Genomic DNA, 26,963 nt, shown 5'->3' with positions numbered 1-26,963 from the left:
TTATGGCACTTGTCATGCAAGCTAACATGTGGATGACATCTCTGGAGAAGACCGGTCTACCAGACAAGTCTAAGGCTTGGGGCATACCAAACAGGGGTTACGTCCCAGACTCCCTCTGGCCACTGCTTGTATATGATGTACCTCTTTCAACAGTTTATAGTGTAGTCTGTATCCTGGTGTTCATTATGTACCTACTGTATGTGTACTGTGTAAATGTCAAATTCATTGTCCAGCTGTATATTATTGTTTGTGGCAGAACCATTCCTGTACATGCAAACAAAGGTGATTGGGATTCTGCAATGAACTATTGTAGATTTAAATGATCATGGTTGATTTAACATATTTAGCCCCAACTAATCTCTAACTACTATACATACATTCACACCACATAGGATTTTTAAAAAAGCTTTTAATTGGCAAATGCAAAATATCTACAGGAACATCCACATACTCTTGTCTAAAAACACATACTTCTCATTCAGAAGACAATGCATGTTGAAATATAAAAGCATTCAAAAAGGTATCAAAGGAAAGTACAGCAAACCCAGGTTGGTCACAAATCCTAGAAATCCACTGCTACAGTCCACAAAAGCAAACTAAGTCTTCACAACGAACAGCTACAGATCAATGAGAAATATAACGCTTCTGGTATGGAGTCAGGCGCTAAGGTGTAGAATCAGGTTAGCTGTCCTGGCTGCCACACTCGGGTCTGTCCATGGAGAGATCACAGCACCGCCATGTGGCTGAATCAGGCACTGCTAGTCTGCTCAGTCTTCACACTGGAAAGTGTGCCGGTTTTTCCACCCCCAAAACATAACAGAAGTCAGTGTCTGAATACATTAGTGACAACTTCTAATGAAGCACAATTTCGTATACATCTCAAACTATAAGTAGCTGGTCGTGACAAGTAATTATGATGAAGTCTTTATTGTGATAAAGGGGAGGATGAGAGATTACAATGGTCCCCCCCCCCGAGATTATCATAATTGTTTTGGATCTTGCAGTACTGCACAAATGAGGGCTGACAGGAATTCATGACCTTTTAAAACTGTACAAACAGTGGCAGGGTGCCACAATTACGCTTAGCTGCCTTTATGTCAGTTCTCAGTGCTTGTTTCCTTCGATTTCTCCACCTCTGTACAAAAGACAGCACAAATTAACAAGTTGTACAAGTTATCAATTCAATATTTCTAGGTTATTTTCTTCATCTAACTCAATCTAAAATGAAGGGAATTGCAAGTGTTCTTGAAAGTCCTTCACAAAAAAAGGTTTGTAGTCAGGGTAACCAAGTTCTGAATACTCACCAACTTTCTCTTTGTCTCCCTCCTCAACTCGAGTCCGTTTTGTTCCTTTCTTGTGATTGGCTTCGTTCCTCCTTCCTCCCTCTCCCTCATCCTCAGAGTCAGAGAACTCCTCGTCGCAGGCTATCCTCTTGTCTGAAGCACGGACTTAAACGAGACAGGAAGTCAACATTCAGATGCTTCTGGAAATAGGATCCATGCTGCTGATTTTGTGATTTTTCAGATAAGGCGTGTCTTACTGGACATGCGTTTGTCGGGGTCCTCTGCATCCTCATCCACCGTATCGTCAGTGATGGCGTCTTCAGGGACCGTCTGCATCTGCACTCCCGGGGCGTGAGGTAGCATCCGCAAGTTCTCAAACAGACGTTGCCTATGGGTTAATACACACAAAAGGCAATTGCTTTAGAGCAGTAACCAACATCAGTGCAGAAGCACACAAGAAGGCTCCAAGAAATTTGGATAATTATATGTGCCAATGAGAACTCCCTACCACAATACCAATTTCTTAAAGTAATAATGCAGCTGCAACAACCTCCATGCACACACACATCCGTAATGACATGCAACTCCTTAGGAGTAGCTGAATACATCTGACATGCTATATTTGATGGTCCATGACAGACTCAGTCCTTACTTGATCTTATCCATGTACTCCAACGTGTTCTGGTTGGTCATGTTGGATGGGCTGATGTGCAACTTGAAGTCAGGCCCAAAGTACTCAAAGTAATCATTGTATGGCAGTTCTGGGAATAAAAAAAATAGAAAACATAAGAGAAAGGGCCAGCACCAAGATGAACATGAAGGTTACGATGTACCTAAAATAAAGTTTCAGAAGGTCAACCCTTTCAGGTACATATTTTATACACCGATACAAGTCCCGCCACTTGAGAGCGGATATAATGGAAAGGGTAAGGGTTCTGTTAATGTCCCGAATTCCATGAAGAAAACAGTTGGCTCCTTTGACAGGCTGTGATAATGTCCGCTCACACACACTTGGTGGCCCACTGACATTCTGCTTAGTCAGCTGACAGGACCAGGACTATCCCTGGATACGTCCCAAATGGCACCCTATTCCCTGTGTAACACACTACCCCTAATCAGATCCTTAACCCTACATAGTGCACTACTTTTGAACAGGGCCAAATTGGGCACTGGCCAAAAGTAGGTCACTATGTAGGGAATAGGGTGCAATTTGGGACAAAGCCCCCGTCTAGTGCTGTAGCGTTTTCTCTAGAGACCCAGCAAATATCTCAGCGGGGAAGAGAAGACATTGTATTAAGTAAACGAGCCTCAATGGCTTGATACTTTCACTGCATTTATACAGGTCTAGGCAATTGACGCTGAAATGAGGAAAGCATCCTAAAAAAAAAAAAAAAAAAAAATCAAAAATGACACGAAATTGTGGGAAATAGGGCATTTTGAATAAGGAAAAAAACTATCAACACACCGTCAGGGATCTCAGTATCCAGAGCCACGGCCGTCTCGTAGGTCCAGCAGCGGGCCACGTTGCGGATGGTGTAGCCTCCGCCACCCAGCATTAGTAGGGGAAGGTTGAACGACTTAATGTACTCAACACACTTAGCATGGCCTGACGGAAAAGCAGCATGAAGAGACAAAACACCACATAACTATAGGACCAACATGGAGGGCTTAGAACAGGCTAATACGCTTCTCTAAAAACAAAATTAGATCATCATTACTGTTTAATAAATGACAGACAAAACTTTCTGTGCAACCCCCAATGCTGGCTCAATCATTACAGTTAAAATTAAGCTCTACAAGTTTCAAATGGACTCGCACATAAAAACATGTAAGACGACTAGCATACCGCGGATGGTAAGGTTGAAGCAGCCCAGTCGGTCTCCTGAGAGGGAGTCTGCTCCACATTGCAGAACCACTGCACTGGGCTGGTACATCTCCATCACCTTGGCCATCACCTGCCAAGACACAAAGCACTTTGTTTTCTTCCATTGTTTCCCGCTAATCAGGGAATAAATTTAGACCTGGGTCATCAGGTGTGTAAAATGTATTATCAGGTAGAACAGAAAACCATCAGAATCCGGACCTCGTAGGGTAAAAGCCAATTTATGCTTGACCACAAAAATGAGGTTGAAGGCTCCGTATGGAGGGTGACGCTTTTGCTGCGCCTCCAGTGGCTAAATTGAGCTCCATAACACATTTCCGTGCGCCTCCGATTTTGTAACAATGCGTAGGGCTCCGTATTGACATGATTGGTTGACGATAAGTGGGGGCGGGAGGCCCTGTATAAATACAAACTCACTTCCTTGACAATAGCTCTGAGAAACACAAGTATGAATGCCCCGACTTCTGCAGAGACCATTTCACTGTAAATGCTTAGACCAGAGCAATTAGTGCCTTGCTCAAGGACAGATCTCACCTGTTCAACTCTGGGATTTGAACCAGCGACCTTTCAGTTACTGGCACAACGCTCTTATCCACTAGGCTACCTGCAGCCCCACTAGCATTCAGCACTGAACACTGCAATACCTGCTTACTTACAGGCTTGAAGATCAGCTCATACGACTCATCGTCAACGCCGTCCCTCAGGGGGAAGTTGACAGCATAGTATTTGCCTTTTCCAGCACCAATATCCTACGAACAGAGTGGCAATTGAGGATTTTAAACACATTTACACACTTGCTAATCCATAACTAAAATACTGCATCAATCATAAAGCGCTCTTCCCAAGCAAAATACTACAAATAATGGAAGTGAGATTATTTTGTAACTATAACTGTGGAAAGAAAGTCTCTACCCAGCTATCAATGGGCCACTCTGTCACAGAGCACCAGGAAGTTCACATTGAGGTGTGACACATGGGGCTACGTCCCAAATGGCATCCTAATCTATACATACTGCACTACTTCTGCTGGTCAAAAGTAGTGCCATTTGGGACGTAAGCCAAGTACTCACCCTGAGGTCTCCAGTCCCGGGGAAGTACTCTCCGTATTTGTGGAAGGACACAGTCATGACCCTGTCTGTGGTGTAGAAGGCTTCCTCTACTCCATCCCCATGGTGGATGTCAATATCTACGTACAGTACCCTCTGATGGTACCTGGGAACGAGGTGGTGTGAAGAATTAAACCTGAGGCATGCATAGTAGAACACACGCCGATATATCAGGAGGTCTACAAAAAAAACAACAAGAAAGTCACCATCACTAATGCATTTCATTGTAGCAGTCATACGGTTTAGCCGGTTTCCATCTGGGAACACAAACTCACTTGAGGAGCTCCAGAATGGCCAACACAATGTCATTGACGTAACAAAAGCCAGAGGCCTCAGACTTCTTAGCGTGGTGGAGTCCCCCGGCCCAGTTCACCGCAATGTCCGTCTGCTGCCTGTTGAGTTTCACCGATCCCGCTGTGCCAAGGGAGGAAAAACATTTTTGTTTACAATATTTTCACAAGCATGTGTTGTAATTTCTGAACCAATAGGGACTAGTTCTACTGTTTGCAGGTGAAAAACTGTAGAGAGAGAGAAAAAAGATTTGGATCAGTCGTTACACTATTCAGTACATCAACTCATTCCAGGGTTCTTTATTTTGACTATTTTCTACATTGTAGAATAATAGTGAAGACATAAACTATGAAATAACACATTCCAGCTCTAACCATATTGTAGTAACCAAAAAGAGTGTTAAAATAAAAAATATGTTATATTTGAGATTCTTCAAAAGTAGCCACCCTTTGACATGATGAAAGCTTTGCACACACTTGGCATTCTCTCAACCAGCTTCATGAGGTAGTCACCTAGAATGCATTTCAATTAACAGGTGTGCCATGTAAAAAGCTAATTTCTGGAATGTCTTTCCTTCTTAATGTGTTTGACCCAATCAGTTGGCTTGTGACAAAGTAGGGGTGGTATACAGAAAATAGCCCTATTTGGTAAAAGACCAAGTCCAGCTCAAATAAGAACAGCTCAAATAAGCAAAGAGAAATGACAGTCCATCATTACTCTAAGACATCAAGGTCAGTCAATCAGGAAAATTTCAAGAATTTTTAAAGTGCAGTTGCAAAAACCATCAAGCACAATGATGAAACTGGCTCTCATGAGGACCGCCACAGGAAAGGAAACCCCAGAGTTACCACTGCTGCAGTTTCCAGCTTTAGAAATAGCAGCCCAAATAAATGCTTCAGAGTACAAGTAAACAGACATGTCAACATCAACTATTCAGAGGAGACTGCATGAAATCAGGCCTTCATGGTCAAATTGCTGCAAAGAAACCACTACTAAAAGACCCTTGCTTGTGCCAAGAAACACAAGCAATGGACATTAGACCGGTGGAAATCTGTCCTTTGGTCTAATGAGTCCAAATTGGAGATTTTTGGTTCTAACCACCATGTCTTTGAGACACAGGGTAGGTGAATGGATGATCTCCGCATGTGTGGTTCCCACCATGAAGCATAGAGGAGATAGTGTGATGGTGCTTTGCTGGTGACACCAGCATGGCTACTACAGCATTCTGCAGCGATACGCCATCCCATCTGGTTTGGGCTTAGTGGGACTATCATTTGTTTTTCAACAGGACAATGACCCAAAACACACCTCCAGGCTGTGCAACGGCTATTTGACCAAGACGGAGAGTGACGGAGTGCTGCATCAGATGACCTGGCCTCCACAATCACAATTGAAAAGGTTTGGGATGAGTTGGACCACAGAATGAAGAAAAAGCAGCCAACAAGTGCTCAGCATATGTGGGAACACCTTCAAGACTGTTGGAAAAGCAAACCAGGTGAAGGCGCTTGAGAAAATGCCAAGAGTGTGCAAAGGCATCATCAAGGCAAAGGATGGCTACTTTGAAGAATCTAAAATACATATTTAGATTAAACACTTTTTTTGGTTACTACATGTGTTATTTCATAGTTTGTCTTCACTATTATTCTACAATGTAGAAAATAGTAATAAATAAAAACCCTTGAATGAGTAGGTGTCCAAACCTTTGACTGGTACTGTATTACACAAAAGTATGTGGACACTCCTTCAAATTAGTGGACTGCCATTTCAGCCACACCAGTTGCTGACAGGTGTATAAAATTGAGCACACAGCCATGCAATCGCCATGGACAAACAATGGCAGTAGAATGTCCTTAGCGAGTAAAAATAGTCTGTCCTCGGTTGCAACACTCACTCCCGAGTTCCAAACTGCCTCTGGAAGCACAAGAACTGTTCGTTGGGAGCTACATGAAATGGGTTTCCATGGCCGAGCAGCCGCACACAAGCCTAAGATCACCATGCACAATGCCAAGTGTCGGCTGGAGTGGTGTAAAGCTCGCCACCGTTGGACTCTGGAACAGTGCAAATGCGTTCTCTGGAGTGATGAATCACGCTTCACCATCAGGCAGTCCGACGGACGAATCTGGGTTTAGCGGATGCCAGGACAACACTACCTGCCCAAATGCATAGTGCCAACTGTAAAGTTTGGTGGAGGAGGAATAATGGTCTGGGGCTGTTTTTCATGGTTGGAAGTATAGGCCCCTTAGTTCCATTGAAGAAACATTGTATGCTGTAGCATTAAGATGACATTCTAGACAATTATGTGCTTCAACTTTGTGGCAACAGTTTGGGGAAGGCCCTTTCCTGTTTCAGCATGACAATGCACGAAACTAGGTCCATACAGAAATTATTTGTCGAGATCGGTGTGGAAGAACTTGACTGGCCTGCAAAGAGCCCTGATCTCAACCCCATCCACATACAACACATGACCAAAAGTATGCATGCATACACTTACCAGCAGAGCCACCGGTAGACAACTGGCAGAACTCAAACAACCCATCAAATACAGGACAATCCTCACCAACATTAACTATGATAAAAACAAAAACACAAAATAGTGATTCAAGCAATCCATCAAGAAATATACATATTTTTTTCCAATACTAGGTTAGTATGGGTAGTTTTCCCTGGTTCAGTCATAAGGTTAGTAACAACTCCTGGCCCTAGTTATGGCTCGACTTACACCGCTGCATTTGCTTGCTGTACTCTGACATGTTGTCTGGTCGTATGGATTGGAGGAACTGGATGTAATCGTCACTGTGGTATTTGGTAATTTCCTCTGCAGTGGCTTTGTGTGGTCTCTGCAACAAAGAATAACAATTGCCTACTTCATGGTAAAGAGAAAAAGCCATACCTACATATTCAGAATTGACCTTTTTACTTGAAATCTTGTTATAAACGTACATATATTTCCATTTTTCTGTACAGTCCATAGTTCAACAGTAGGTTGTGGGTCATTCGAATTCGGTGTGGTTTCATGGGATGCCCTTGTCCATAATAGTAATTGCCAATGTCACCTGTTAAAAAGGAGAAACAAAAAAGACCAAAAAACAGAGTCTACATTTGAGAAATGTTGATGTTTCACACAGCATTCCAGCACTAACCATAATGTACTTCTACTACCACATAATTCTATTTTGTTTTAACTAAACGTTACTACGACAATGCAGTCAGTTAGCTAGCAGTACTAGCGCATGAAGCAACGTTGATAATGCGCAATAGCCGCTAGTGTCGTCATCTTCATCAGTAGTCAACGCTATCACTGGTCCCTTGTTGGCGGTAGTAAATCAATTTAACTTTCTGCTTATATTTAAAATGTCATAAAAACAAAATACCACAACAGCGTGTTTACTTGTTTAAAATAATATTAGTTGTAAAAGTAAACATTGCTGTGGCTGGCTAAACTCGCTAGTTACACGCAATGTGCCCTGACAAGAGTGAAGCCGGCTAAACTAGCACTAGCTACAGTAGCTGGTTAACGTTCACTAGCTTGTCTAGTTTACCGACATATCTAGATTCTAGAACACCGTCTCGTAACTTATTTCATGATCACAACAGGGACATAAAACAAATCATGTCAGGATCGCAAGCCAATAGTACCTAGCTATTCAGAGAATGAATGGATATTGCATTGCACTGGCAGTCATCACGCACCCTAGCTAACGCGCTAGTTTGGCCTTGGAAACTTATTCTGAAAACTCTAAATGAATATGCATTTCTTTACCGTCATAGTAGTAGCAGACTTTCTTCTTGGTTCCACCTGCAACGGTGTAAGCCATGTTGAGTCGGATTTCTGTTTGAGATGCTTGCCGAAACTTAAGTAGTATTTATGAACCTGGTGGCGGATAGAGACATTCACATTAAGGAATAGCCACAATAGAGGCGTTTGCGGTTTGCTTTCAAAATAAAAGTTATTCATTGAAAGTGATGCAAATGGGTACAAATAAAGGAAATATGCCATTTGGACTAGATAATGATAAACAAAGTTGGAATGTTGTTATTTAAATTGAAGAAAATACAATAACGAAAAACGAAAATCAGTTGACATTGCACTGTGTATGTATTAGACTTCAGAGTTGTATTGAAACCACCGTAAAATGAGCCATATTAAGTTTACCAGTAAATCCACTATGTGAATTGTACACCCATATTACACTGTACAACCTTACCTATGGATTATGGATCAATGAAATGGGGGTATCAGTATACTCAGTGACACACACAGAACACAACTGTGAACAGTTTTCACAAATATTAGTGTCGTAGCTTTTATTGCGGTACTTTGAAACCACTGTGACATGAGCCACATAAAGCTTACCAGTCAACCATGTTGGACATTCATATTGCACTGTACAACCTTTCCTATGGATTGTGGATCCATGAAATGGGGTATCAGTCTACTCAGTGACAACCACAGAAGACAACTTTGAAGAGTTCACACAAATAATAGCGTCATAGCTCTTATTGGGGGACTTTGACTGTGGGAACCTCCCCAGTCAGCCTATTGTATATATTAACATTCATATTGCACTGTACAGGAACTCTGAAATCACTGACCCATTGGGCAAATTAAAATAGGGGATTCAGAACATATGTTTTTGCTTCTCCACTTTTTTTTACCAACAAATTATCATAATCCAAGTTTCAGTATTGTTTTAGCTAGTCTGTATAAAAAAGAGATATGATCATTTTATAGGCTAAATTGTAAAATTACGTGTGATATGATTGCATTTTGGAACCCCCCTCCGACTTAAGTCTTTTTTTGGGGTATCTCTACTTTACTTTATCATTTATATTTTTTACAACTTTTACTTCATTACATTCCTAAAGAAAATAATGTAGTTTTTACTCCAAATATTTTTCTTGACACCCGTATGTACTCGTTGCATTTCTAATGGGGGTGGGGGGTCGAGGTGAGGAGGAAGGAGGCTTATTTAAGATACTGTTTAAAGAGGTAGGGTTTTAGATGCTTTCGCAAGATGGACAGGGACTCCATTGGGGTGCCAGGACAGAGAAAGAGCTTGGACTGGGCTGAGGGCCAAGAGGGGCCATGAGACCAGGAAGGCCAAGAGACCAGAGGTGGCAGAACAGAGTGCTCATGTTTATTTATTTAATCTTTATTTAACTAGGAAAGTCAGTTAAGAACAAATTCTTATTTGCAATGACGGCCTACCCCGGCCAAACTCGAACCCGGATGGATGACACTGGGCCGATAATACGCTGCCCTATTGGACTCGCAATCACAGCCAGTTGTGATACAGCCTGAAATCTAACCAGGGTCTGTAGTAACACCTCTATCACTGAGATGCAATGCCTTAGACCGCTGTGCCACTTGGGAGCCCATGGTTGCGGTGTAGGGTTTGAGCATAGTCTGAAGGTAGGAAGGGGCAGTTCCTCTTGCTGTTCCATAGGTAAGCACCATGGTCTTGTGGTGGATGCGAGCTTTAACTGGAAGCCAGTGGAGTGTGCTGTGGAGCTGGGTGACGGTTGAAAACCAGGTGGGCTGCAACGTTCTGGATAAGTTGCAGGTGTTTGATGGTATAAGCGGGGAGCCCAGCCAACAGCCAGTTGCAGCAGTCCAGACCGAAGAGGACAAGTGCCTAGATCAGGACCTGTGCCACTTCCTGTATGAGGTAGGGATGTTATAGAGCATGAACATGAGCCATTGCTTCGATATTTGCAGAATACGAAAGGGTGTTGTCCAGGGTCACGCCAAGGTTCTTTGCACTCTGGTAGGGCGACACTGTGGAGTTGTCAACCGTGATGGAGAGGTCTTTTAGTAGGCAGGCCTTTTCTGGGAGGAAGAGCAGCTCTGTCTTGTCGAGGTTGAGCATGAGGTGGTGGAGTGACATCCAAGTTGAGACATCTGCTAGGGAACGTTCACGTAGGCTGATCTCCAACTGTTGTCTGTATTGTGGTGCTGCGGGGCATTACATAGCCACCTGCCCAGTAAAGAGACCTGACTCATTTTTACCACCGCTTCATCCGGGGCTACAGCACCCTGGAGGCTCCCCTCGCTAAACTCACTTCTCCCAAGGTACTGTTCACATGGTCCCCAGCTGTTGACAGGGCTTCTGTGGACCATCCCGTCAGTTTGTGGTTGAGGTCAATGTTTCTGATGTTTGAGCTGGGGGCCATTCTGTCCCAGCGATCTGCCCAGGACCAAAAGCTCCATCCCTGTGCCTTCCTGTCCCATCGTCTCAACTCCGCTGAGAGAAACTACGACATAGGTATCAGGGAAGTTCTGGAAGTCAAGATGGCGCTGGAGGAGTGGAGACACTGGCTGTAAGGAACGGAACATACAGTGCCTTGCGAAAGTATTCGGCCCCCTTGAATTTTGCGACCTTTTGCCACATTTCAGGCTTCAAACATAAAGATATAAAACTGTATTTTTTTGTGAAGAATCAACAACAAGTGGGACACAATCATGAAGTGGAACGACATTTATTGGATATTTCAAACTTTTTTAACAAATCAAAAACTGAAAAATTGGGCCCACTTTGCCTGGATGGACAGTAAGTAGACAATGCAATTAGTCTGAAATGTCATTTGATATAGATATCAATCCAAACATATATTGCTTTAATTTTAAATAAGTATTGTTCAATGTTTTACACAAATTCTGAACAGAAATGTCTGTTTTTTTATTAATTCAAAATATAGTTCAAACCCCTACTGTATTCTCTGTATACCCACGACTGCGTGGCCTCACACCATCATCAAGTTCGCTGACAACACGACAGCAGTAGGCCAACAACAACGACGAGACAGCTTACAGGGAGGAGGTAGGTACTCTGATGGATTTCTGCCAGGTAAACAACATCTCCCTCAATGTTAGCAAACAAAGGAGCTGATTGTAGACTTCAGGAGGAACCAGGCTGGACACACCCCCATCCTCATCAACGCGGCCTCCATGGAGACTGACTTCAAATTCCTCGGCGTACACATCTCAGCGAAGCTGAAATAGTCTAACCACACGGAAACCGTAGTGAAGAAGGCACAACAGCGACTCCTTAACCTCGGGACGCTGAAGAAACTCAGGCTGTCTCAGAGGGCCCTCAGTATTTTACCAGAGCACCACCCAGAGAATACTGTCAGGCTGCATCACAGCCTGGTACCTGGTACGGCAACTCCACCACCGGTTCTTCAGAGGGTGATACTTGCAGCCGAACGCGCCATTGGGTGCACACTGCCTGACCTACAGGACACCTACAACACCAGGGGTCGTAAAAAGGATTAGGATAATGAAGATGGTGCCGGAGGGTATGGCTGCCGTCTTATCAACACTATGGTGTTGAACGCTGAGTTGTAGTCAATGAATAGCATTCTCACATAGGTGTTACTTTTGTCCAAGTGGGAAAGGGCAGTGTGGAGTGCAATAGAGATTTCACCATCTGTGGATCTGTTGGGGCGGTATGCACATTGGAGTGGGATTAAGGTTTCTGGGATAATGGTGTTGTGAGCCATGACCAGCCTTTCAATGCACTTCATGGCGACAGACGGGAGTGCTTCAGGTCGGTAGTCATTTAGGCAGGTTACCTTAGTGTTCTTGGGCACAGAGACTATGGTGGTCTGCTTGAAACATGTTGGTATTACAGATTCAGACAGGGAGAGGTTGAAAATGTCAGTGAAGACACTTGCCAGTTGGTCAGCACATGCTCGCAGTACATGTCCTGGTAATCCGTCTGGCCCCGTCTGCCTTGTGAATGATGACCTATTTAAAGGTCTTACTCAGATCAGCTGTGGAGAGCATGTGTCACGTTCTGACCTTAGTTCTGTTATTTTGTCTTTGGTTTAGTATGGTCAGGGCGTGAGTTGGGTGGGCAGTCTATGTTTTTCGATGTTGGTTTTTGAGTTCGGCCTAGTATGGTTCTCAATCAGAGGCAGCTGTCAGTTGTTGTCCCTGATTGAGAATCATACTTAGGTAGCCTGGGTTTCACTGTTGGGTTGTGGGTGTTTGTTTCCGTGTTTGTGTTCGTACCACAGGGGACTGTTTCATTTTGTTCACATCGTTTATTGTTTTTTTCCAGTGTTCAGTTTGTTTATTAAAAAGACATGAACAGTTACCACGCTGCACCTTGGTCCTCCTCTCCATCTCCAGACGACATCCGTTACAGCGTGATAACATAGTCTTCCGGAACATCTGGTGCTCTCATGCATGTTTCAGTGTTATTTGCCTCGAAGTGAGCATAGAAGTTGTTTAGCTCATCTGGTAGGCTTGTGTCACTGGGCAGCTCTCGGCTGTGCTTCCCTTTGTAGTCTGTAATGGTTTGCAAGCCCTGCCACATCCGATGAGCGTCAAAGCCGGTGTAGTATGATTAGATCTTAGTCCTGTATTGATGCTTTGCCTTGTTTGATGGTTTGTCGGAGGGCATAGTGGGAGTTCTTATAAGCTTCCGGGTTAGAGTCCCGCTCCCGCTCCATGCATGCAGCGCTACTCCTTACCTTATTTTTCTTTATCTCCAGTATTTCCACAACTAGTCAATTTTTTTCCACACATCTGACTTCCCTTTTCACCAGTAAACATTCAACCAATTTCGAATGTATTTGTCATGTCTTCAGCATCCATTTAGCTGTTATTGTGTTCAGAGTTTGATAAAACCAATTTATTGTTGTGATTATGATATGGTATAGGGCAGGCCCTATTGGTCACATGCATGCGATGCATAGACGTGTCAAGTACAGAGAGCAAGGGTTGAGGGAATATGGAATGTTTTTCCTAAACAAATGAGGGATTTCGGTAACAGAACTTTTCAGTCAGAAATGGCAGTAATTATGTTGCAGCCAGCAACACGGACAGCACGATAAACACTTTGATGTTTTGTGGTGGTCGTTGCAACTGGGATGAGAGAGAGACAACTGGTGCTAGTCACACAGTCACTTGCTGTCTTTTTTTAAAACACAGAGCAACAAGTCTGAGCCCGGCCTGGCACAATCAAATCAATTGCTGGTGGAATTAAGAAATATATAAATATTTGGATGAGCAATGTCGGAGTGGCATTGACTAAAATACAGTAGAATACAGTATATAAACATTATTAAAGTGACTAGTGTTCCATTGTCAAAATGACCAGTGAATCCATGTCTGTGTATATAGGGCAGCAGCCTCTAAGTTGCAGGATTGAGTATACAGGTGGTCGCCGGTTAGTTATGGCTATACTGTCTGATGGCCTTGAGATAGAAGCTGTTTTTCAGTCTCTTTGTCCCAACTTTCAGGCACCTGTACTGACCTCGCCTTCTGGATGATAGCGGGGGGAACAGGCCGTAGCTCGGGTGATTGATGTCCTTGATGATCTTTTTGGCCTTCCTGTGACATCGGGTGCTGTTGGTGTCCTGGAGGGCAGGCAGTGTGCCCCAGGTGATGCATTGGGCAGACCGCACCACCCTCTGGAGAGCCCTGCGGTTGTGGGCGGTGCAGTTCCCATACCACGCGGTGATACAACCCGACAGGATGCTCTCAATTGTGCATCTGTAAAAGTTTGTGAGGGTCTTAGGGGCCAAGCCAAATTTCTTCAGCCTCTTCAGCTTTTTCCTGAAGTCAACGATCAACTCCTCCGGTTTGTTGACTTTGAGGGAGAGGTTATTTTCCTGGCACCACTCCACTAGGGCCCTCACCTCCTCCCTGTAGGTTGTCTCGTCATTGTTGGTAATCAGGCCTACTATGGTTGTGTCATCTGAAAACTTGATGATTGAGTTGAAGGCATGTGTGGCCACGCAGTCATGGGTGAACAGGAAGTACAGGAAGGGGCTGAGTACACACCCTTGTGGGACCCCTGTGTTGAGGATCAGTGTATAGATGGAGATGTACATGTTGAGAAACATGCGTATTTTCCTCAATTATGAATTGTCACAATTCTAAAGCTATACGATACTACAGACAGTAAGTTAATTATCTCACATCTCCAAAAAAAGATTTGTAATGTTGTACTTCTTGTTGACGAAATTTGTGCTAATGTTGGGTTTTTGAGCTTAGCGCCCAATATAATTCCATTCACTCTTTGAAGGAGAGCCCTCCTTTTCCCAGAATCGGCCAGAATGCAACTCACGGCCAATTGAAGTGTCATGGGCAATTTTTCCCATCTCCTCAAAAGTATATCTGCTGTTGCGAATGTTAAGACTCCACTCTTGTATGTTCTTCTCGAAGAAGAAAGTTGCTGTGATAATATACAGTTGTTTCTGTATGGACAGCCGATGGGGACTGTTTCTAAGTACAAATATTTGGGTCTATGGTTCAATGAGCGATATAGATGGAAAAATCATGTCGTAAATGTTGAAACAAAGTGTAAGAAGGTGCTGAATCTTATGCAGACAATCGATTGATATATATTTATAGAGCTCTGATCAGGAGTACAATTGATTACGTGTGTATAGTTTATGGAGCAGCGGCAAAGACTTGGCTTCAGATGCTGGACAGTAACCAGTGAATAGCTTTAAGGATATGTATTGGTGCATTTAAATCAACATCTGTATGTGCCTTACTAGTGGAGGCAGGTGAGATGCCTTTGGATATGCGGTGTAAAAATAATTCATTAGCTTATTGGGTTAGATTGAAAGGCTGTGAGTTTGAGCGTCCCACTGCTACTGTTCTAGATGACTGTTGGGAATATGCGCGTAGACAAGGCAGTGGTTTTGGTTGGAGAGTTGGAAAGCTTGCTGATGAGAGTAAGGTTTGAGGGAGTTGGAGGTTGGCCTTTCTGTGGTGATAGGGAATGTTCCTCCATGGTTACTGCTAGACCCTGTTGTTGATCTCACCTCGGTAGAGAAAAGGAAGGATTGGTCAGAAGTCAGTGATATAGTGAAACTGGTTGACAATTACATTGGTAAAAGTTGTTATTATTTTTTCCCGCTTTTCACAGATGGATCCAAGGACCCAGACAGTGGACGCACAGGAGCAGGTGTTTACATTCCTGAATTTGATGTGCAGATATGTAGAAGACTATCAGATGAACTGTCAGTATACTCAGTTGAAATGTTGGTGATAGTACTGGCCCTCCAGTGGGTGAAGGATTTACAACCTGTTATAATTATAGTCTGCTCAGATTCTCTGTCTGGGAATTGTTTATCATCTGGTAAATGTAATAGGAGTGACCTACTTTTGGAGGCATTCATCTTATCATTGAGATTACGTGTGTCAGATGAGATGGGATTCTGAGCATAAGGGGCAGCATTTATGTGCCCTCCAAAGAAAGATAGTGGACCAAGATGTGTATGGTCGATGAAACAGTGGAGCATGTGTTGTTATATTGTTGTAAGTATGTTGAAGAGAGGGAAAGATTTGAAGTGTAGGGTCATTGAGGTTGGGGGGGGGGGGTTTGCAAGGGATATTTGTGGATGGGTGAGGGTCTGTTAGAAGTTAGTAGGGCTCTTTTTTTCTTAGAAGTACTGAGTTAGGTAGGAGGGTTTAGAAATGTTGTAAATCGTGATTAATCACACACGCCAGACCAGTAGGTGGAGGCATGCACCTTTAACATTGGCTTGTGGACTGCCATTAAATCATAGAAGATGACAAAGACGACAACTCCACCTTGTGAGGCACATGATAGTGATGTGACTCAAATTGATAGTGCAGTTTGTTTTTGTTTATTTTACAGCTAACTAGCTACAGTATGTGATAAGCTGGTTGTAACAAAATGTGAGGAAAAGTCAAGGGGTGGGAATACTTTCTAAAGGCATTGTCTCTGCACCCAAACAAATTACAAATAGCATTGAGTCTTACATAGGAAAGACATAAACAAGTGATATGATATTAATAAAACAAACTTTATTGAAATAATAATCATAGGGGAATACATTGTCGGATTAAAACCTGAAAATAAAGACATTCAAATCGCTATCATAACATTATACAATGTTCATTTCAGGGCTACTTTTAGCAAAATATGAAACAAATCAAATCAAATTATATTTGTCACATGTGCCGAATACAACAGTTGTTGACCTTAAAGAGAAGAGGTTACATACAAGCCCTTAACCAACAATGCAGTTTAAGAAAATACCTAAAACAAAGCATGAAATAAAAGTAACAAATAATTAAATAGTAGCAGCAAGGCTATATATAGGGGATACCGGTGCAGAGTCAATGTGTGGGGTCACCGGTTAGTAGAGGTATGTACATGGGGGGACAATGTGAATAGTCTGGGTAACCATTTGATTAGATGTTCAGGAGTCTTATGGCTTGGGGGTAGAAGCTGTTTAGAAGCCTTTTGGAACTAGACTTGGCGCTGGGGCGATCTGTTTGGGCGGTATGCAAATTGGAGTGGGTCATAGGTTTCTGGGATAATGGTGTTGACGTGAGCCATGACCAGCCTTTCAAAGCACTTCATGGCTACAGACGTGAGTGCTACGGGTCGGTAGTCATTTGGGGAGGTTACCTTAGTGTTCTTGGGCACAGAGACTACCGTGGTCTGCTTGAAACATGTTGGTATTACAGACTCAGACAGGGAGAGGTTGAAAAAGTAAGTGAAGACACATGCCAGTTGGTCAGCGCATGCTCGGAGTACACGTCCTGGTAATCCGTCTGGCCCTGCTGCCTTGTAAATCTTCACCTGTTTAAAGGTTTTACTCACATCGGCTGCGGAGAGTGTGATCACACAGTCATCCGGAACAGCTGATGCTCTCATGCATGTTTCAGTTTTACTTGCCTCGAAGCGATCATAGAAGTTATTTAGCTCATCTGGTAGGCTCGTGTCACTGGGCAGATCTAGGCTGTGTTTCCCTTTGTAGTCTGTAATAGTTTGCAAGCCCTGCCACATCCGACGAGCGTAGTACGATCCGATCTTAGTCCTGTATTGACCCTTTGCCTGTTTGATGGTTCGTCGGAGGGCAGAGCGGGATTTCTTATAAGCTTCCGGGTTAGAGTTCCGCTCCTTGAAACCGGCAGCTAGAATTATGGTCAGATTTGCCAAATGGAGGGCGAGGGAGAACTTTGTACGTGTCTGTTTGTGGAGTAAAGGTGTTCTAGAGTTTTTTTCTCCTTGGTTGCACATTTAATGTGCTGATAGAAATTAGGTAAAACTGATTTAAGTTTCCCTGCATTGAAGTCCCCAGCCACTAGGATAAGGCATATAACAACAATCAATTTCTACATTCAACAAGCATGTAGTCCATTATATAACAGTTAGAATGGGAACAATTCCAAAAGCACAACATTATTTTTACAATCATTATAATTTACAAGTGATTTACACCTCCAGGCCATTAGAGTCATGAATGAAACAAAGGGAGGCTGGCATGCAGGATGTCTTGGATAAGAAAGGGTAAACATGCAAGGGAGACTGGACAGCTACACCACCCGATGTCACAGGAAGGCCATAAAGATCATCAAGGACAACAACCACCCGAACCACTGCCTGTTCACCCCGCTATCATCCAGAAGGCGAGGTCAGTACAGGTGCATCAAAGCAGGGACCGAGAGACTGAAAAACAGCTTCTATCTCAAGGCCATCAGACTTTTAAACAGCCACCACTAACATTGAGTGGCTGCTGCCAACATACTGACTCAACTCCAGCCACTTTAATAATGGAAATTGATGGAAATTGATGTAAAAATGTATCACTAGCCACTTTAAACAACAATCGCTTGCACTCGCATTCAGGTGCGACGCAAACAAGCTGGGTCATGTTCTCCTTTCTGTCTTTCCTGTAACACAGGCGACCATTTTTAGAGGGCGCGTAGACTGGACACGTGTTGTGTGTGTGTGTCTGTGTGTGAAAAGAAGACCTTAACGTTAAACTTGAGTTTTCACCGACAAACGTTCTGCCATAAGATGGAAACCTGTCATTAACATTGATACTTTCTAACTGACAAACAACATTCCTTCTGAATGCAATCTGGCTTAACCTGTTTGCCCATTTTCCACGACCAGGTGCTGCTTTATGACCCGGCCATTCCTGGAACAAAGGAAACTGTTGACAACTGCAATGTCAACACAGTAAGAAAAAAGGTGACAAAGTACAATTTTATGATCCAAAGGTTTTCACTGTAACATTTGAGAAAGCATGTCATGTAATTGCATATCCATAACTGAAATATGATCATGTATGCCTGTAAGTAGCAAAGTCACAAACCAGCTAGACTAGGAACATTTAGTTACCAAGCCGACCACCACAAAGTCGTTATTTAGTAGCTGTTATCGTAACGTTTCGGCTATAACGTTACATTCATTCTTGCCATCAACAGCCAGAAGGTTCAATATTTTATAAGAATCACATCACAAGATAGACACCTAATGATATATAGCCAGTTAGTCATCTGCCATGGGATATGACTAGCTAGTCAAATATATAGCCATCCAATTTCCCTCCACAGCACCCCTCTCTCTCTCAAGTTTAGGCTGGCTAACGCTAGACAGGGACAAAATATAATCACGAGGCAGTTTGTTTTTAGCTCTAATACCTAATACATTTGATTTTGTTATCAAAGAAAAGAAAGAGTAGGCCATTCAAGGAGTTGGTATAATGTGATGCCACCCTTGCTTACAGGAGCAATAGAGGACAAAACAGAAAAGGCCCATCCCCCACTTGTACCATGTCATGTCATACCTGGAACACCTATTGAGATCAGGTGTTAAATGAGGTTCAAAGCAGACTGGAGAGTCCCAAATAGGCTAGTCTAACCCAGCCCATATTCCTGTCAATCACTGGTGAGTTTCACCCACTTTGTTGTTGATTTTCTTTATTTATTTTATCTTTATTTAACCAGGTAGGCTACTTGAGAACAAGTTCTCATTTGCAACTGCAACCTGGCCAAGATAAAGCAAAGCAGTGTGACACAGACAACAACACAGAGTAACAATAAACAAGCCAATGACACAAACAAGTCAATGACACAGTAGAGAAAAGAAAGTAGATATACAGTGTGTGCAAAAAGCATGAGGAGGTAGGCAATAAATAGACCATAGGACGAATAATTACAATTTAGCAGATTAACACTGGAGTGATAAATTAGCAAATGATGATGTGCAAGTAGAGCTACTGGTGTGCAAAAGAGCAGAAAAGTAAATAAAATAAAAACAGTATGGGGATGAGGTAGGTATATTGGGTGGACTATGTACAGCTGCAGTGATCGGTTATCTGCTCAGATAGTTGATGTTTAAAGTTGGTGAGGGAAATAAAAGTCTCCAACTTCAGCAATTTTTGCAACTCGTTCCAGTCACTGGCAGCAGAGAACTGGAAGGAAAGGCGGCCGAATGAGGTGTTGGCTTTGGGGATGATCAGTGAGATATACCTGCTGGAACGTGTGCTACGGGTGGGTGTTGTTATCGTGACCAGTGAACTGAGATAAGGCGGAGCTTTACCTAGCATAGACTTATAGATGACCTGGAGCCAGTGGGTCTGTTGATGAATATGTGGCGAGGGTCAGCCGACTAGAGCATACAGGTCGCAGTGGTGGGTGGTATAAGGTGATTTGGTAACAAAACGGATGGCACTGTGATAGACTGCATCTAGTTTGCTGAGTAGAGTGTTGGAAGCTATTTTGTAGATGACATCGCCGAAGTCGAGGATCGGTAGGATAGTCAGTTTTGCTCGGGTAAGTTTGGCGGCGTGAGTGAAGGAGGCTTTGTTGCGAAATAGAAAAACGATTCTAGATTTGATTTTGGATTGGAGATGTTTAATATGAGTCTGGAAGGAGAGTTTACAGTCTAGCCAGACACCTAGATATTTATAGTTGTCCACATATTCTAGGTCGGAACCGTCCAGGGTGGTGATGCTAGTCGGGCGGGCGAGTGCGGGCAGTGAACGGTTGAAAAGCATGCATTTGGTTTTACTAGCGTTTAAGAGCAGTTGGAGGCCACGGAAGGAGTGTTGTATGGCATTGAAGCTCATTTGGAGGTTAGTTAGCACAGTGTCCAAAGAAGGGCCAGAAGTATACAGAATGGTGTCGTCTGCGTAGAGGTGGATCAGGGAATCACCCGCAGCAAGAGCGACATCATTGATATATACAGAGAAAAGAGTCGGCCGAGAATTGAACCCTGTGGTACCCCCATAGAGACTGCCAGAGGTACGGACAACATGCCCTCCGATTTGACACACTGAACTCTGTCTGCAAAGTAGTTGGTGAACCAGGTGAGGCAGTCGTCAGAGAAACCAAGGCTATTGAGTCTGCTGATAAGAATAGGGTGATTGACAGAGTCGAATGCCTTGGCCAGGTCGATGAAGACACTGCACAGTAGTCTTTTATCGATGGCGGTTATGATATCGTTTAGTACCTTGAGCGTGGCTGAGGTGCACCCGTGACCGGCTTGGAAGCCAGATTGCACAGTGGAGAAGGTACGGTGGGATTCGAAATGGTCAGTAATCTGTTTCTTAACTTGGCTTTTGAAGACAGGGCAGGATGGATATATTGGTCTGTAACAGTTTGGGTCCCCAAACTGAAGAGGGGGATGACCGCGGCAGCTTTCCAATCTTTAGGGATCTCGGACGATACGAAAGAGAGGTTGAATAGGCTGGTAATAGGGGTTGCAACAATGGCAGCAGATAGTTTTAGAAAGAGAGGGTCCAGATTGTCTAGCCCAGCTGATTTGTACTAGTCCAGGTTTTGCAGCTCTTTCATAACATCTGCTGTCTGGATGTGGGTGAAGAAGAAGCTGGGAAGGCTTGGGCGAGTAGCTGCGCGCGGGGGGGGGGGGGCGTCAGAGCTGTTGGCTGGGGTTGGAGTAGCCAGGAGGAAGGCATGGCCAGCCATTGAGAAATGCTTATTGAAATTTTCGATTGTCATGGATTTATCAGTGATGACCGTGTTACGTAGCCTCAGTGCAGTGGGCAGCTGGGAGGAGGTGCTCTTGTTCTCCATGGACTTTACAGTGTCCCAAAACGTTTTGGAGTTAGAGCTACAGGATGCGAATTTCTGCTTGAAAAAGCTAGACTTTGCTTTCCTGACTGACTGCGTGTAGTGGTTCCTGACTTCCCTGAACAGTTGCATATCTTGGGGACTATTCAATGCTCTGGCAGTCCGCCACAGGATGTTTTGGTGCTGATCAAGGGCAGTCAGGTCTGGAGTGAACCAAGGGCTATATCTGTTCTTAGTTCTGCATTTTTTGAACGGGGCATGCTTATCTAAGATGGTGAGGAAATTACTTTTAAAGAATGACCAGGCATCCTCGACTGACGGGATGAGGTCAATATCCTTCCAGGATACCCGGGCCAGGTTGATTAGAAAGGCCTGCTCGCAGAAGTGTTTTAGGGAGCGTTTGACAGTGATGAAGGGTGGTCGTTTGACCGTGGACCCATAGCGGATACAGGTAATGAGGCAGTGATCGCTGAGATCCTGATTGAAAACAGAGGAGGTGTATTTGGAGGGCAAGTTGGTCAGGATAATGTCTATGAGGGTGCCCATGTTTACGGATTTAGGGTTGTACCTGGTGGGTTCCTTGATGATTTGTGTGAGATTGAGGGCATCTAGCTTAGATTGTAGGACTGCCTGGCTGTTAAGCATATCCCAGTTTAGGTCACCTAACAGAACGAACTCTGAAGCTTGATGGTGGACAATCAATTCACAAATGGTGTCCAGGGCACAGCTGGGAGCGGAGGGGGGTTGATAGCAGGCGGCAACAGTGAGAGACTTATTTCTGGAGAGGTTTATTTTTAAAATTAGAAGTTCAAAATGTTTGGGTATAGACCTGGAAAGTATGACAGAACTTTGCAGGCTCTCTCTGCAGTAGATTGCAACTCCTACCCCTTTGGCAGTTCTATCTTGACGGAAAATGTTGTAGCTGGGTATGGAAATCTCAGAATTGTTGGTGGCCTTCCTAAGCCAGGAAGCAGACACGGCAAGGACATCAGGGTTGGCGGAGTTTGCTAAAGCAGTGAGTAAAACAAACTTAGGGAGGAGGCTTCTGATGTTGACATGTATGAAACCAAGTGTTTTTTTGATCACAGAAGTCAACAAATGAGGGTGACTGGGGACACGCAGGGCCTGGGTTTATCTCCACATCACCCAAGGAACAGAGGAGGTAGGATGAGGGTCCGGCTAAAGGCTATCAAAACTGATCGCCTAGAGCGTTGGCAACAAAGAATAAAAGGAGCAGATTTCTGGGCGTGGTAGAATAGATTCAGGGCATAATGTGCAGACAGGGGTATGGTGGGGTACGGGTACAGCGGGGGTAAGCCCAGGCACTGAGTGATGATAAGAGAGGTTGTATCTCTGGATAAGCTGGTTATAATGGGTGAGGTCACCGCATGTGTGGGAGGTGGAACAAAGGTATCAGGGGTATAATAAGTGGAACTAGGGGATCCATTGTGAAATAAAACAATGATAACTAACCTAAACAAGAGTATACAAGGCATATTGACATATGAGAGAGACATACAGCGAGGTAATCACAGGTGTTGATTTGGGGAGCTAGCTAAGACAACAACAACAGCTATTCAGCTAAAACAACAACACGTAAAATGGCGATGAATGGGCAGAGGGTCGGTTAACTACACACAGAGCCTGAGTTCGCGGCTGGGGCCGGGCAGATAAACAAAAAAATATATAAAAAAAAATATATATAAACAGAATGGAGTACCGTGATTAATGAACAGTCCAGCGGGCATCAGCTATGTAGCCAAGTGATCATAGGGTCCATGGGGAAGCAATAGATGGAACAGGGAAGCCGCGGAGTAGTCGTTACTATGCTAACATGCGGGCGGTGGCACGCGGGCGCTAGCACGATGGTATATGTTTAGATGTTAAAGATGTCTTCCAGCTATTTTTGAACTTTTAATGCTAAAGCTGCATCCCAAGTACAAATATAATAAAGCACACACACACACACACACACACACACACACTAAAGGATAAAAACAGCTGTTTTGAATAAAATAGTGTTATTTTGACACAACTGCAAACTTCAAGGAGTAGGGCATTCAAAGAATTCCGTGGAAATCTGTGATGTCATCGGTATCCCCCTTGTTTGAGGAGCAATAAAGAACAAAAGTGGAAATACCCCTCCCAACTTGTGCTATATCATGACATACCTTAACGACCTATTAAAAAGATGGTGTTATGATGGCGCCGGAAGGGTATGGCAGCTGTCTTATTGGCTCTCAACCAATCATGCTATTTTGTTAGTTTTTTCACGTTGTTCGTAACTTGTTCTGTACATAATGTTGCTTCTGGACGTCAGAACTGGGATTATTCACCTCAAATTGGACGAGGAGTTCTTCTTCAATGAGTTGGACGCAAGGGATATATTGCAGAGAGAAGGAAATGGAGATGGAGAGAAGGAAATGGAGATTTCGAGGCAAAAGATCAGGGTGCCTTGCGATCAGGCGACGAGTGGCTAATCTTCCCTTGCCTTCATTCTGCTAGCTAACGTTCAATCGCTGGAAAATAAATGGTACGAACTGAAAGCACGTTTATCCTACCAATGGGACATTAAAAACTGTGATATCTTATGTGGCTGAACGACCACATTAAGAACATACAGCTGGCGGGTTATAAACTCTATCTGCAATGTAGAACAGCAGCCTCTGGTAAGACACGGGCGGGGGTTTATGCATTTATGTAAACAACAGCTGGTGCACGATATCGAAGGAAGTCTCAAGGTTTTGCTCACCTGAGGTAGAGTGTCTCATGATAAGCAATAGACCACACTATCTACCTGGAGAGTTTACATCTGTATTTTTCGTAGCTGTCTACATACCACTACAGAGCGAGGTTGGCAATAAAACCATACTAAATGAGCTGCATTCCGCCATAAGCAAACAGGAAACGTTGATCCAGAAGTTGTGCTCCTAGTAGCTGGTGACTTAATGCAGAGAAACTTAAATCAGTTTTACCTCGTTTCTATCAGCATGTTAAATGTGCAACCAGAGGAAAAAAAATCTAGACCACTTTTACTCCACACACAGAGACTTGCACAAAGCTCTCCCTTGCCCTCCATTTGGAAAATCTGACCATAAATCTATCCTACTGATTCCTGCTTAATAGCAAAAAATTAAAGCAGGAAGCATGAGTGACTCAGCTTATAAAAAAGTGGTCAGATGAAGCAGATGCTAAACTACAGGACTGTTTTTTCTAACACAGACTGGAATATGATCTGGGATTCTTCCGATGACATTGAGGAGTACACCACATCAGTCACCGGCTTTATCAATAAGTGCATCGAGGACGTCGTCCCCACAGTGACTGTACGTACACACCCCAACCAGAAGCCATGGATTACAGGCAACATTTGCACTGAGCTAAAAGGTAGAGCTGCGCTTTCAAGGAGCGGGATTCCAACCCGGAAGCTTATAAGAAATCCCCCTACGCCCTCCGATGGACCATCAAACAAGCAAAGCGTCAATACAGGACTAACATTGAATCATACTACACTGGCTTCGACGCTCATTGGATGTGGCAGGGCTTGCTAACTATTACAGACTACAAAGGGGAGCACAGCCGAGAGCTGTCCAGTGCCACGAGGCTACCAGACGAGCTAAATAACTTCTATGCTGATATTGTCTATGACAAGGGTGGCTGGAGTCTTTGACAATGTTTAGGGCCTTCCTCTGACACTGCCTGGTATAGACGTCCTGGATGCCAGGAAGCTTGGACCCGGTGATGTACTGGGCCGTATGCACTACCCTCTGTAGTGCCTTGCGGTCGGAGGCCATACAGATGTCATACTAGGCAGTGATGCAACCAGTCAGGATGCTCTCGATGGTGCAGCTGTAAAAGATTTATTTTGAGGATCTGAGGACCCATGTCAAATCTATTCAGTCTCCTGAGGGGGAATAGGTTTTGTCGTGCCCTCTTCACGACTGTCTTGGTGTGCTTGGACCATGTTAGTTTGTTGGTAATGTGGACGCCAGGTTTGCGTCTTGGTGGACGCCAACCTGCTCTACTACAGCCCCGTCGATGAGAATGGGGGAATACTCGGTCCTCCTGTTCCTGTAGTCCACAGTAATTTCCTTTGTCTTGAGAAAAAAGAACGAGGCTAAGAATATAACAATGGATGTTCCAAACATTATATTCTGGAAATGCCAGTTTGTTTGTGTATGGTCTTTCCGCCCTTAGAAGGACATCCACTGAGCGGCACTGAATGGTGTATAAACAAAAGGGTTGATATGACAAAAACCCTACCAGCATTGAGTTACCACAAGTTTCACCTAGAGCCAATATTCTTGCCTAGTGGGTTGTTTCTGTGACATATATATGTAGAGTATGCACAGAGCCTTCGGAAAGTATTCAAACACATTGAATTTTTCCACATTTTGTTAGGTTACAGCTTTATTCTTAAATGGATTCAATACTTTTTTCCCCTCGAGCATACTACACACAATACACTATAATGACAAAGCAAAAACAGGTTAGGTTTAGACATTCTTGCTAATTTGTTAAAAAATAAAAACAGAAATACCTTATTTACATAAGTAAATACAGTTGAAGTCGGAAGTTTACATACACTTCGTTTGGAGTCATTAAAACTCGCTTTTCAACCACTCCACAAAATTCTTGTGAACAAACTATAGTTTTGCCAAGTCGGTTAGGACATCTACTTTGTGCATGACACAAGTAATTTTTCCAGCAACTGTTTACAGACAGATTATTTCACTTATAATTCAGTGCATCACAATTCCAGTGGGTCAGAAGTTTACATACACAAAGTTGACTGTGCCTTTTAAACAGCTTGGAAAATTCCAGAAAATGATGTCATCGCTCTAGATGCTTCTGATAGGCTAATTGACACCATTTGAGTCAATTGGAGGTATTCCTGTGGATGTATTTCAAGGCCTACCTTCAAACTGAGTGCCTCTTTGCTTGATATCATGAGAAAATCAAAAGAAATCATCCAAGACCTCAGAAAAAAAATTGTAGACCTCCACAAGTCTGGTTCATCCTTAGGAGCAATTTCCAAATGCCTGAAGGTACCACATTCATCTCTACAAACAATAGTATGCAAGTATAAACACCATGGGACCACGCAGCTGTCGTACCGCTCCGGAAGGAGATGCGTTCTGTCTCCTAGAGATGAATGTACTTTGGTGCAAAAAGCGTAAATCAATCCCAGAACAACAGCAAAGGACCTTGTGAAGATGCTGGAGGAAACGGGTACAAAAGTATATTTTTCAACAGTAAGTCCTATATCGACAATTTGAAAGGCCGCTAAGCAAGGAAGAAGCCACTGCTCCAAAACTGCCATAAAAAAGCCAGACTACTGTTTGCAACTGCACATGGGGACAAAGATCGAACATTTTGGAGAAATGTTCTCTAGTCTGATTAAACAAAAATAGAACTGTTTGGCCATAATGACCATCGTTATGTTTGGAGGGAAAGGGAATAACACAATCCCAACTGTGAAGCACGGGGGTGGTAGCCTCATGATGTGGGGGTGCTTTGCTGCAGGATGGACTGGTGCACTTCACAAAATAGATGGCATCATGAGTAGGGAAAAT

General features: G+C 43.6%; 1 protein-coding gene and 1 pseudogene across 1 annotated transcript; one reads left to right on the top strand and one right to left on the bottom strand.

The window, feature by feature from the left end:
* Window positions 1-391: 391 nt before the first annotated feature.
* On the bottom strand, window positions 392-8,482 carry LOC135557503 (histone deacetylase 2). The gene is made up of 13 exons (XM_064990804.1): window positions 8,323-8,482; window positions 7,503-7,615; window positions 7,282-7,399; window positions 7,054-7,128; window positions 4,547-4,685; window positions 4,236-4,377; window positions 3,822-3,914; window positions 3,130-3,238; window positions 2,749-2,889; window positions 1,936-2,044; window positions 1,541-1,671; window positions 1,305-1,448; window positions 392-1,135 (listed from the first exon to the last, which is right to left on the bottom strand). The coding sequence occupies exons 1-13, from the start codon at window positions 8,375-8,377 to the stop codon at window positions 1,098-1,100; spliced, it is 1,407 nt and encodes a 468-aa protein (XP_064846876.1). The 5' UTR covers window positions 8,378-8,482; the 3' UTR covers window positions 392-1,097.
* Window positions 8,483-15,203: 6,721 nt separating this feature from the next.
* Window positions 15,204-26,963, top strand: part of LOC135557267 (transmembrane protease serine 9-like) — a 34,139-nt pseudogene continuing 22,379 nt past the window's right edge.

Source organism: Oncorhynchus masou, chromosome 16, assembly GCF_036934945.1.
Source record: "Oncorhynchus masou masou isolate Uvic2021 chromosome 16, UVic_Omas_1.1, whole genome shotgun sequence".
NCBI classification, from domain to species: domain Eukaryota; kingdom Metazoa; phylum Chordata; class Actinopteri; order Salmoniformes; family Salmonidae; genus Oncorhynchus; species Oncorhynchus masou.
Note: the sequence above shows the minus strand (reverse complement) of the source record. Positions and strands in the feature narration are given on the sequence as shown.

What these genes read in the sequence shown, in the direction of transcription:
- LOC135557503 (XM_064990804.1), bottom strand. Translation starts at nt 8,377, where the DNA reads ATGGCTTACACCGTTGCAGGTGGAACCAAGAAGAAAGTCTGCTACTAC. An exon ending in GTCTACCGGTGGCTCTGCTG is followed by an intron (nt 4,686 to 7,053) that starts GTAAGTGTATGC and finishes CCCTTGGCACAG; the next exon opens with CGGGATCGGTGAAACTCAAC. An exon ending in GGATACTGAGATCCCTGACG is followed by an intron (nt 2,045 to 2,748) that starts GTGTGTTGATAG and finishes TTTTATTCCCAG; the next exon opens with AACTGCCATACAATGATTAC.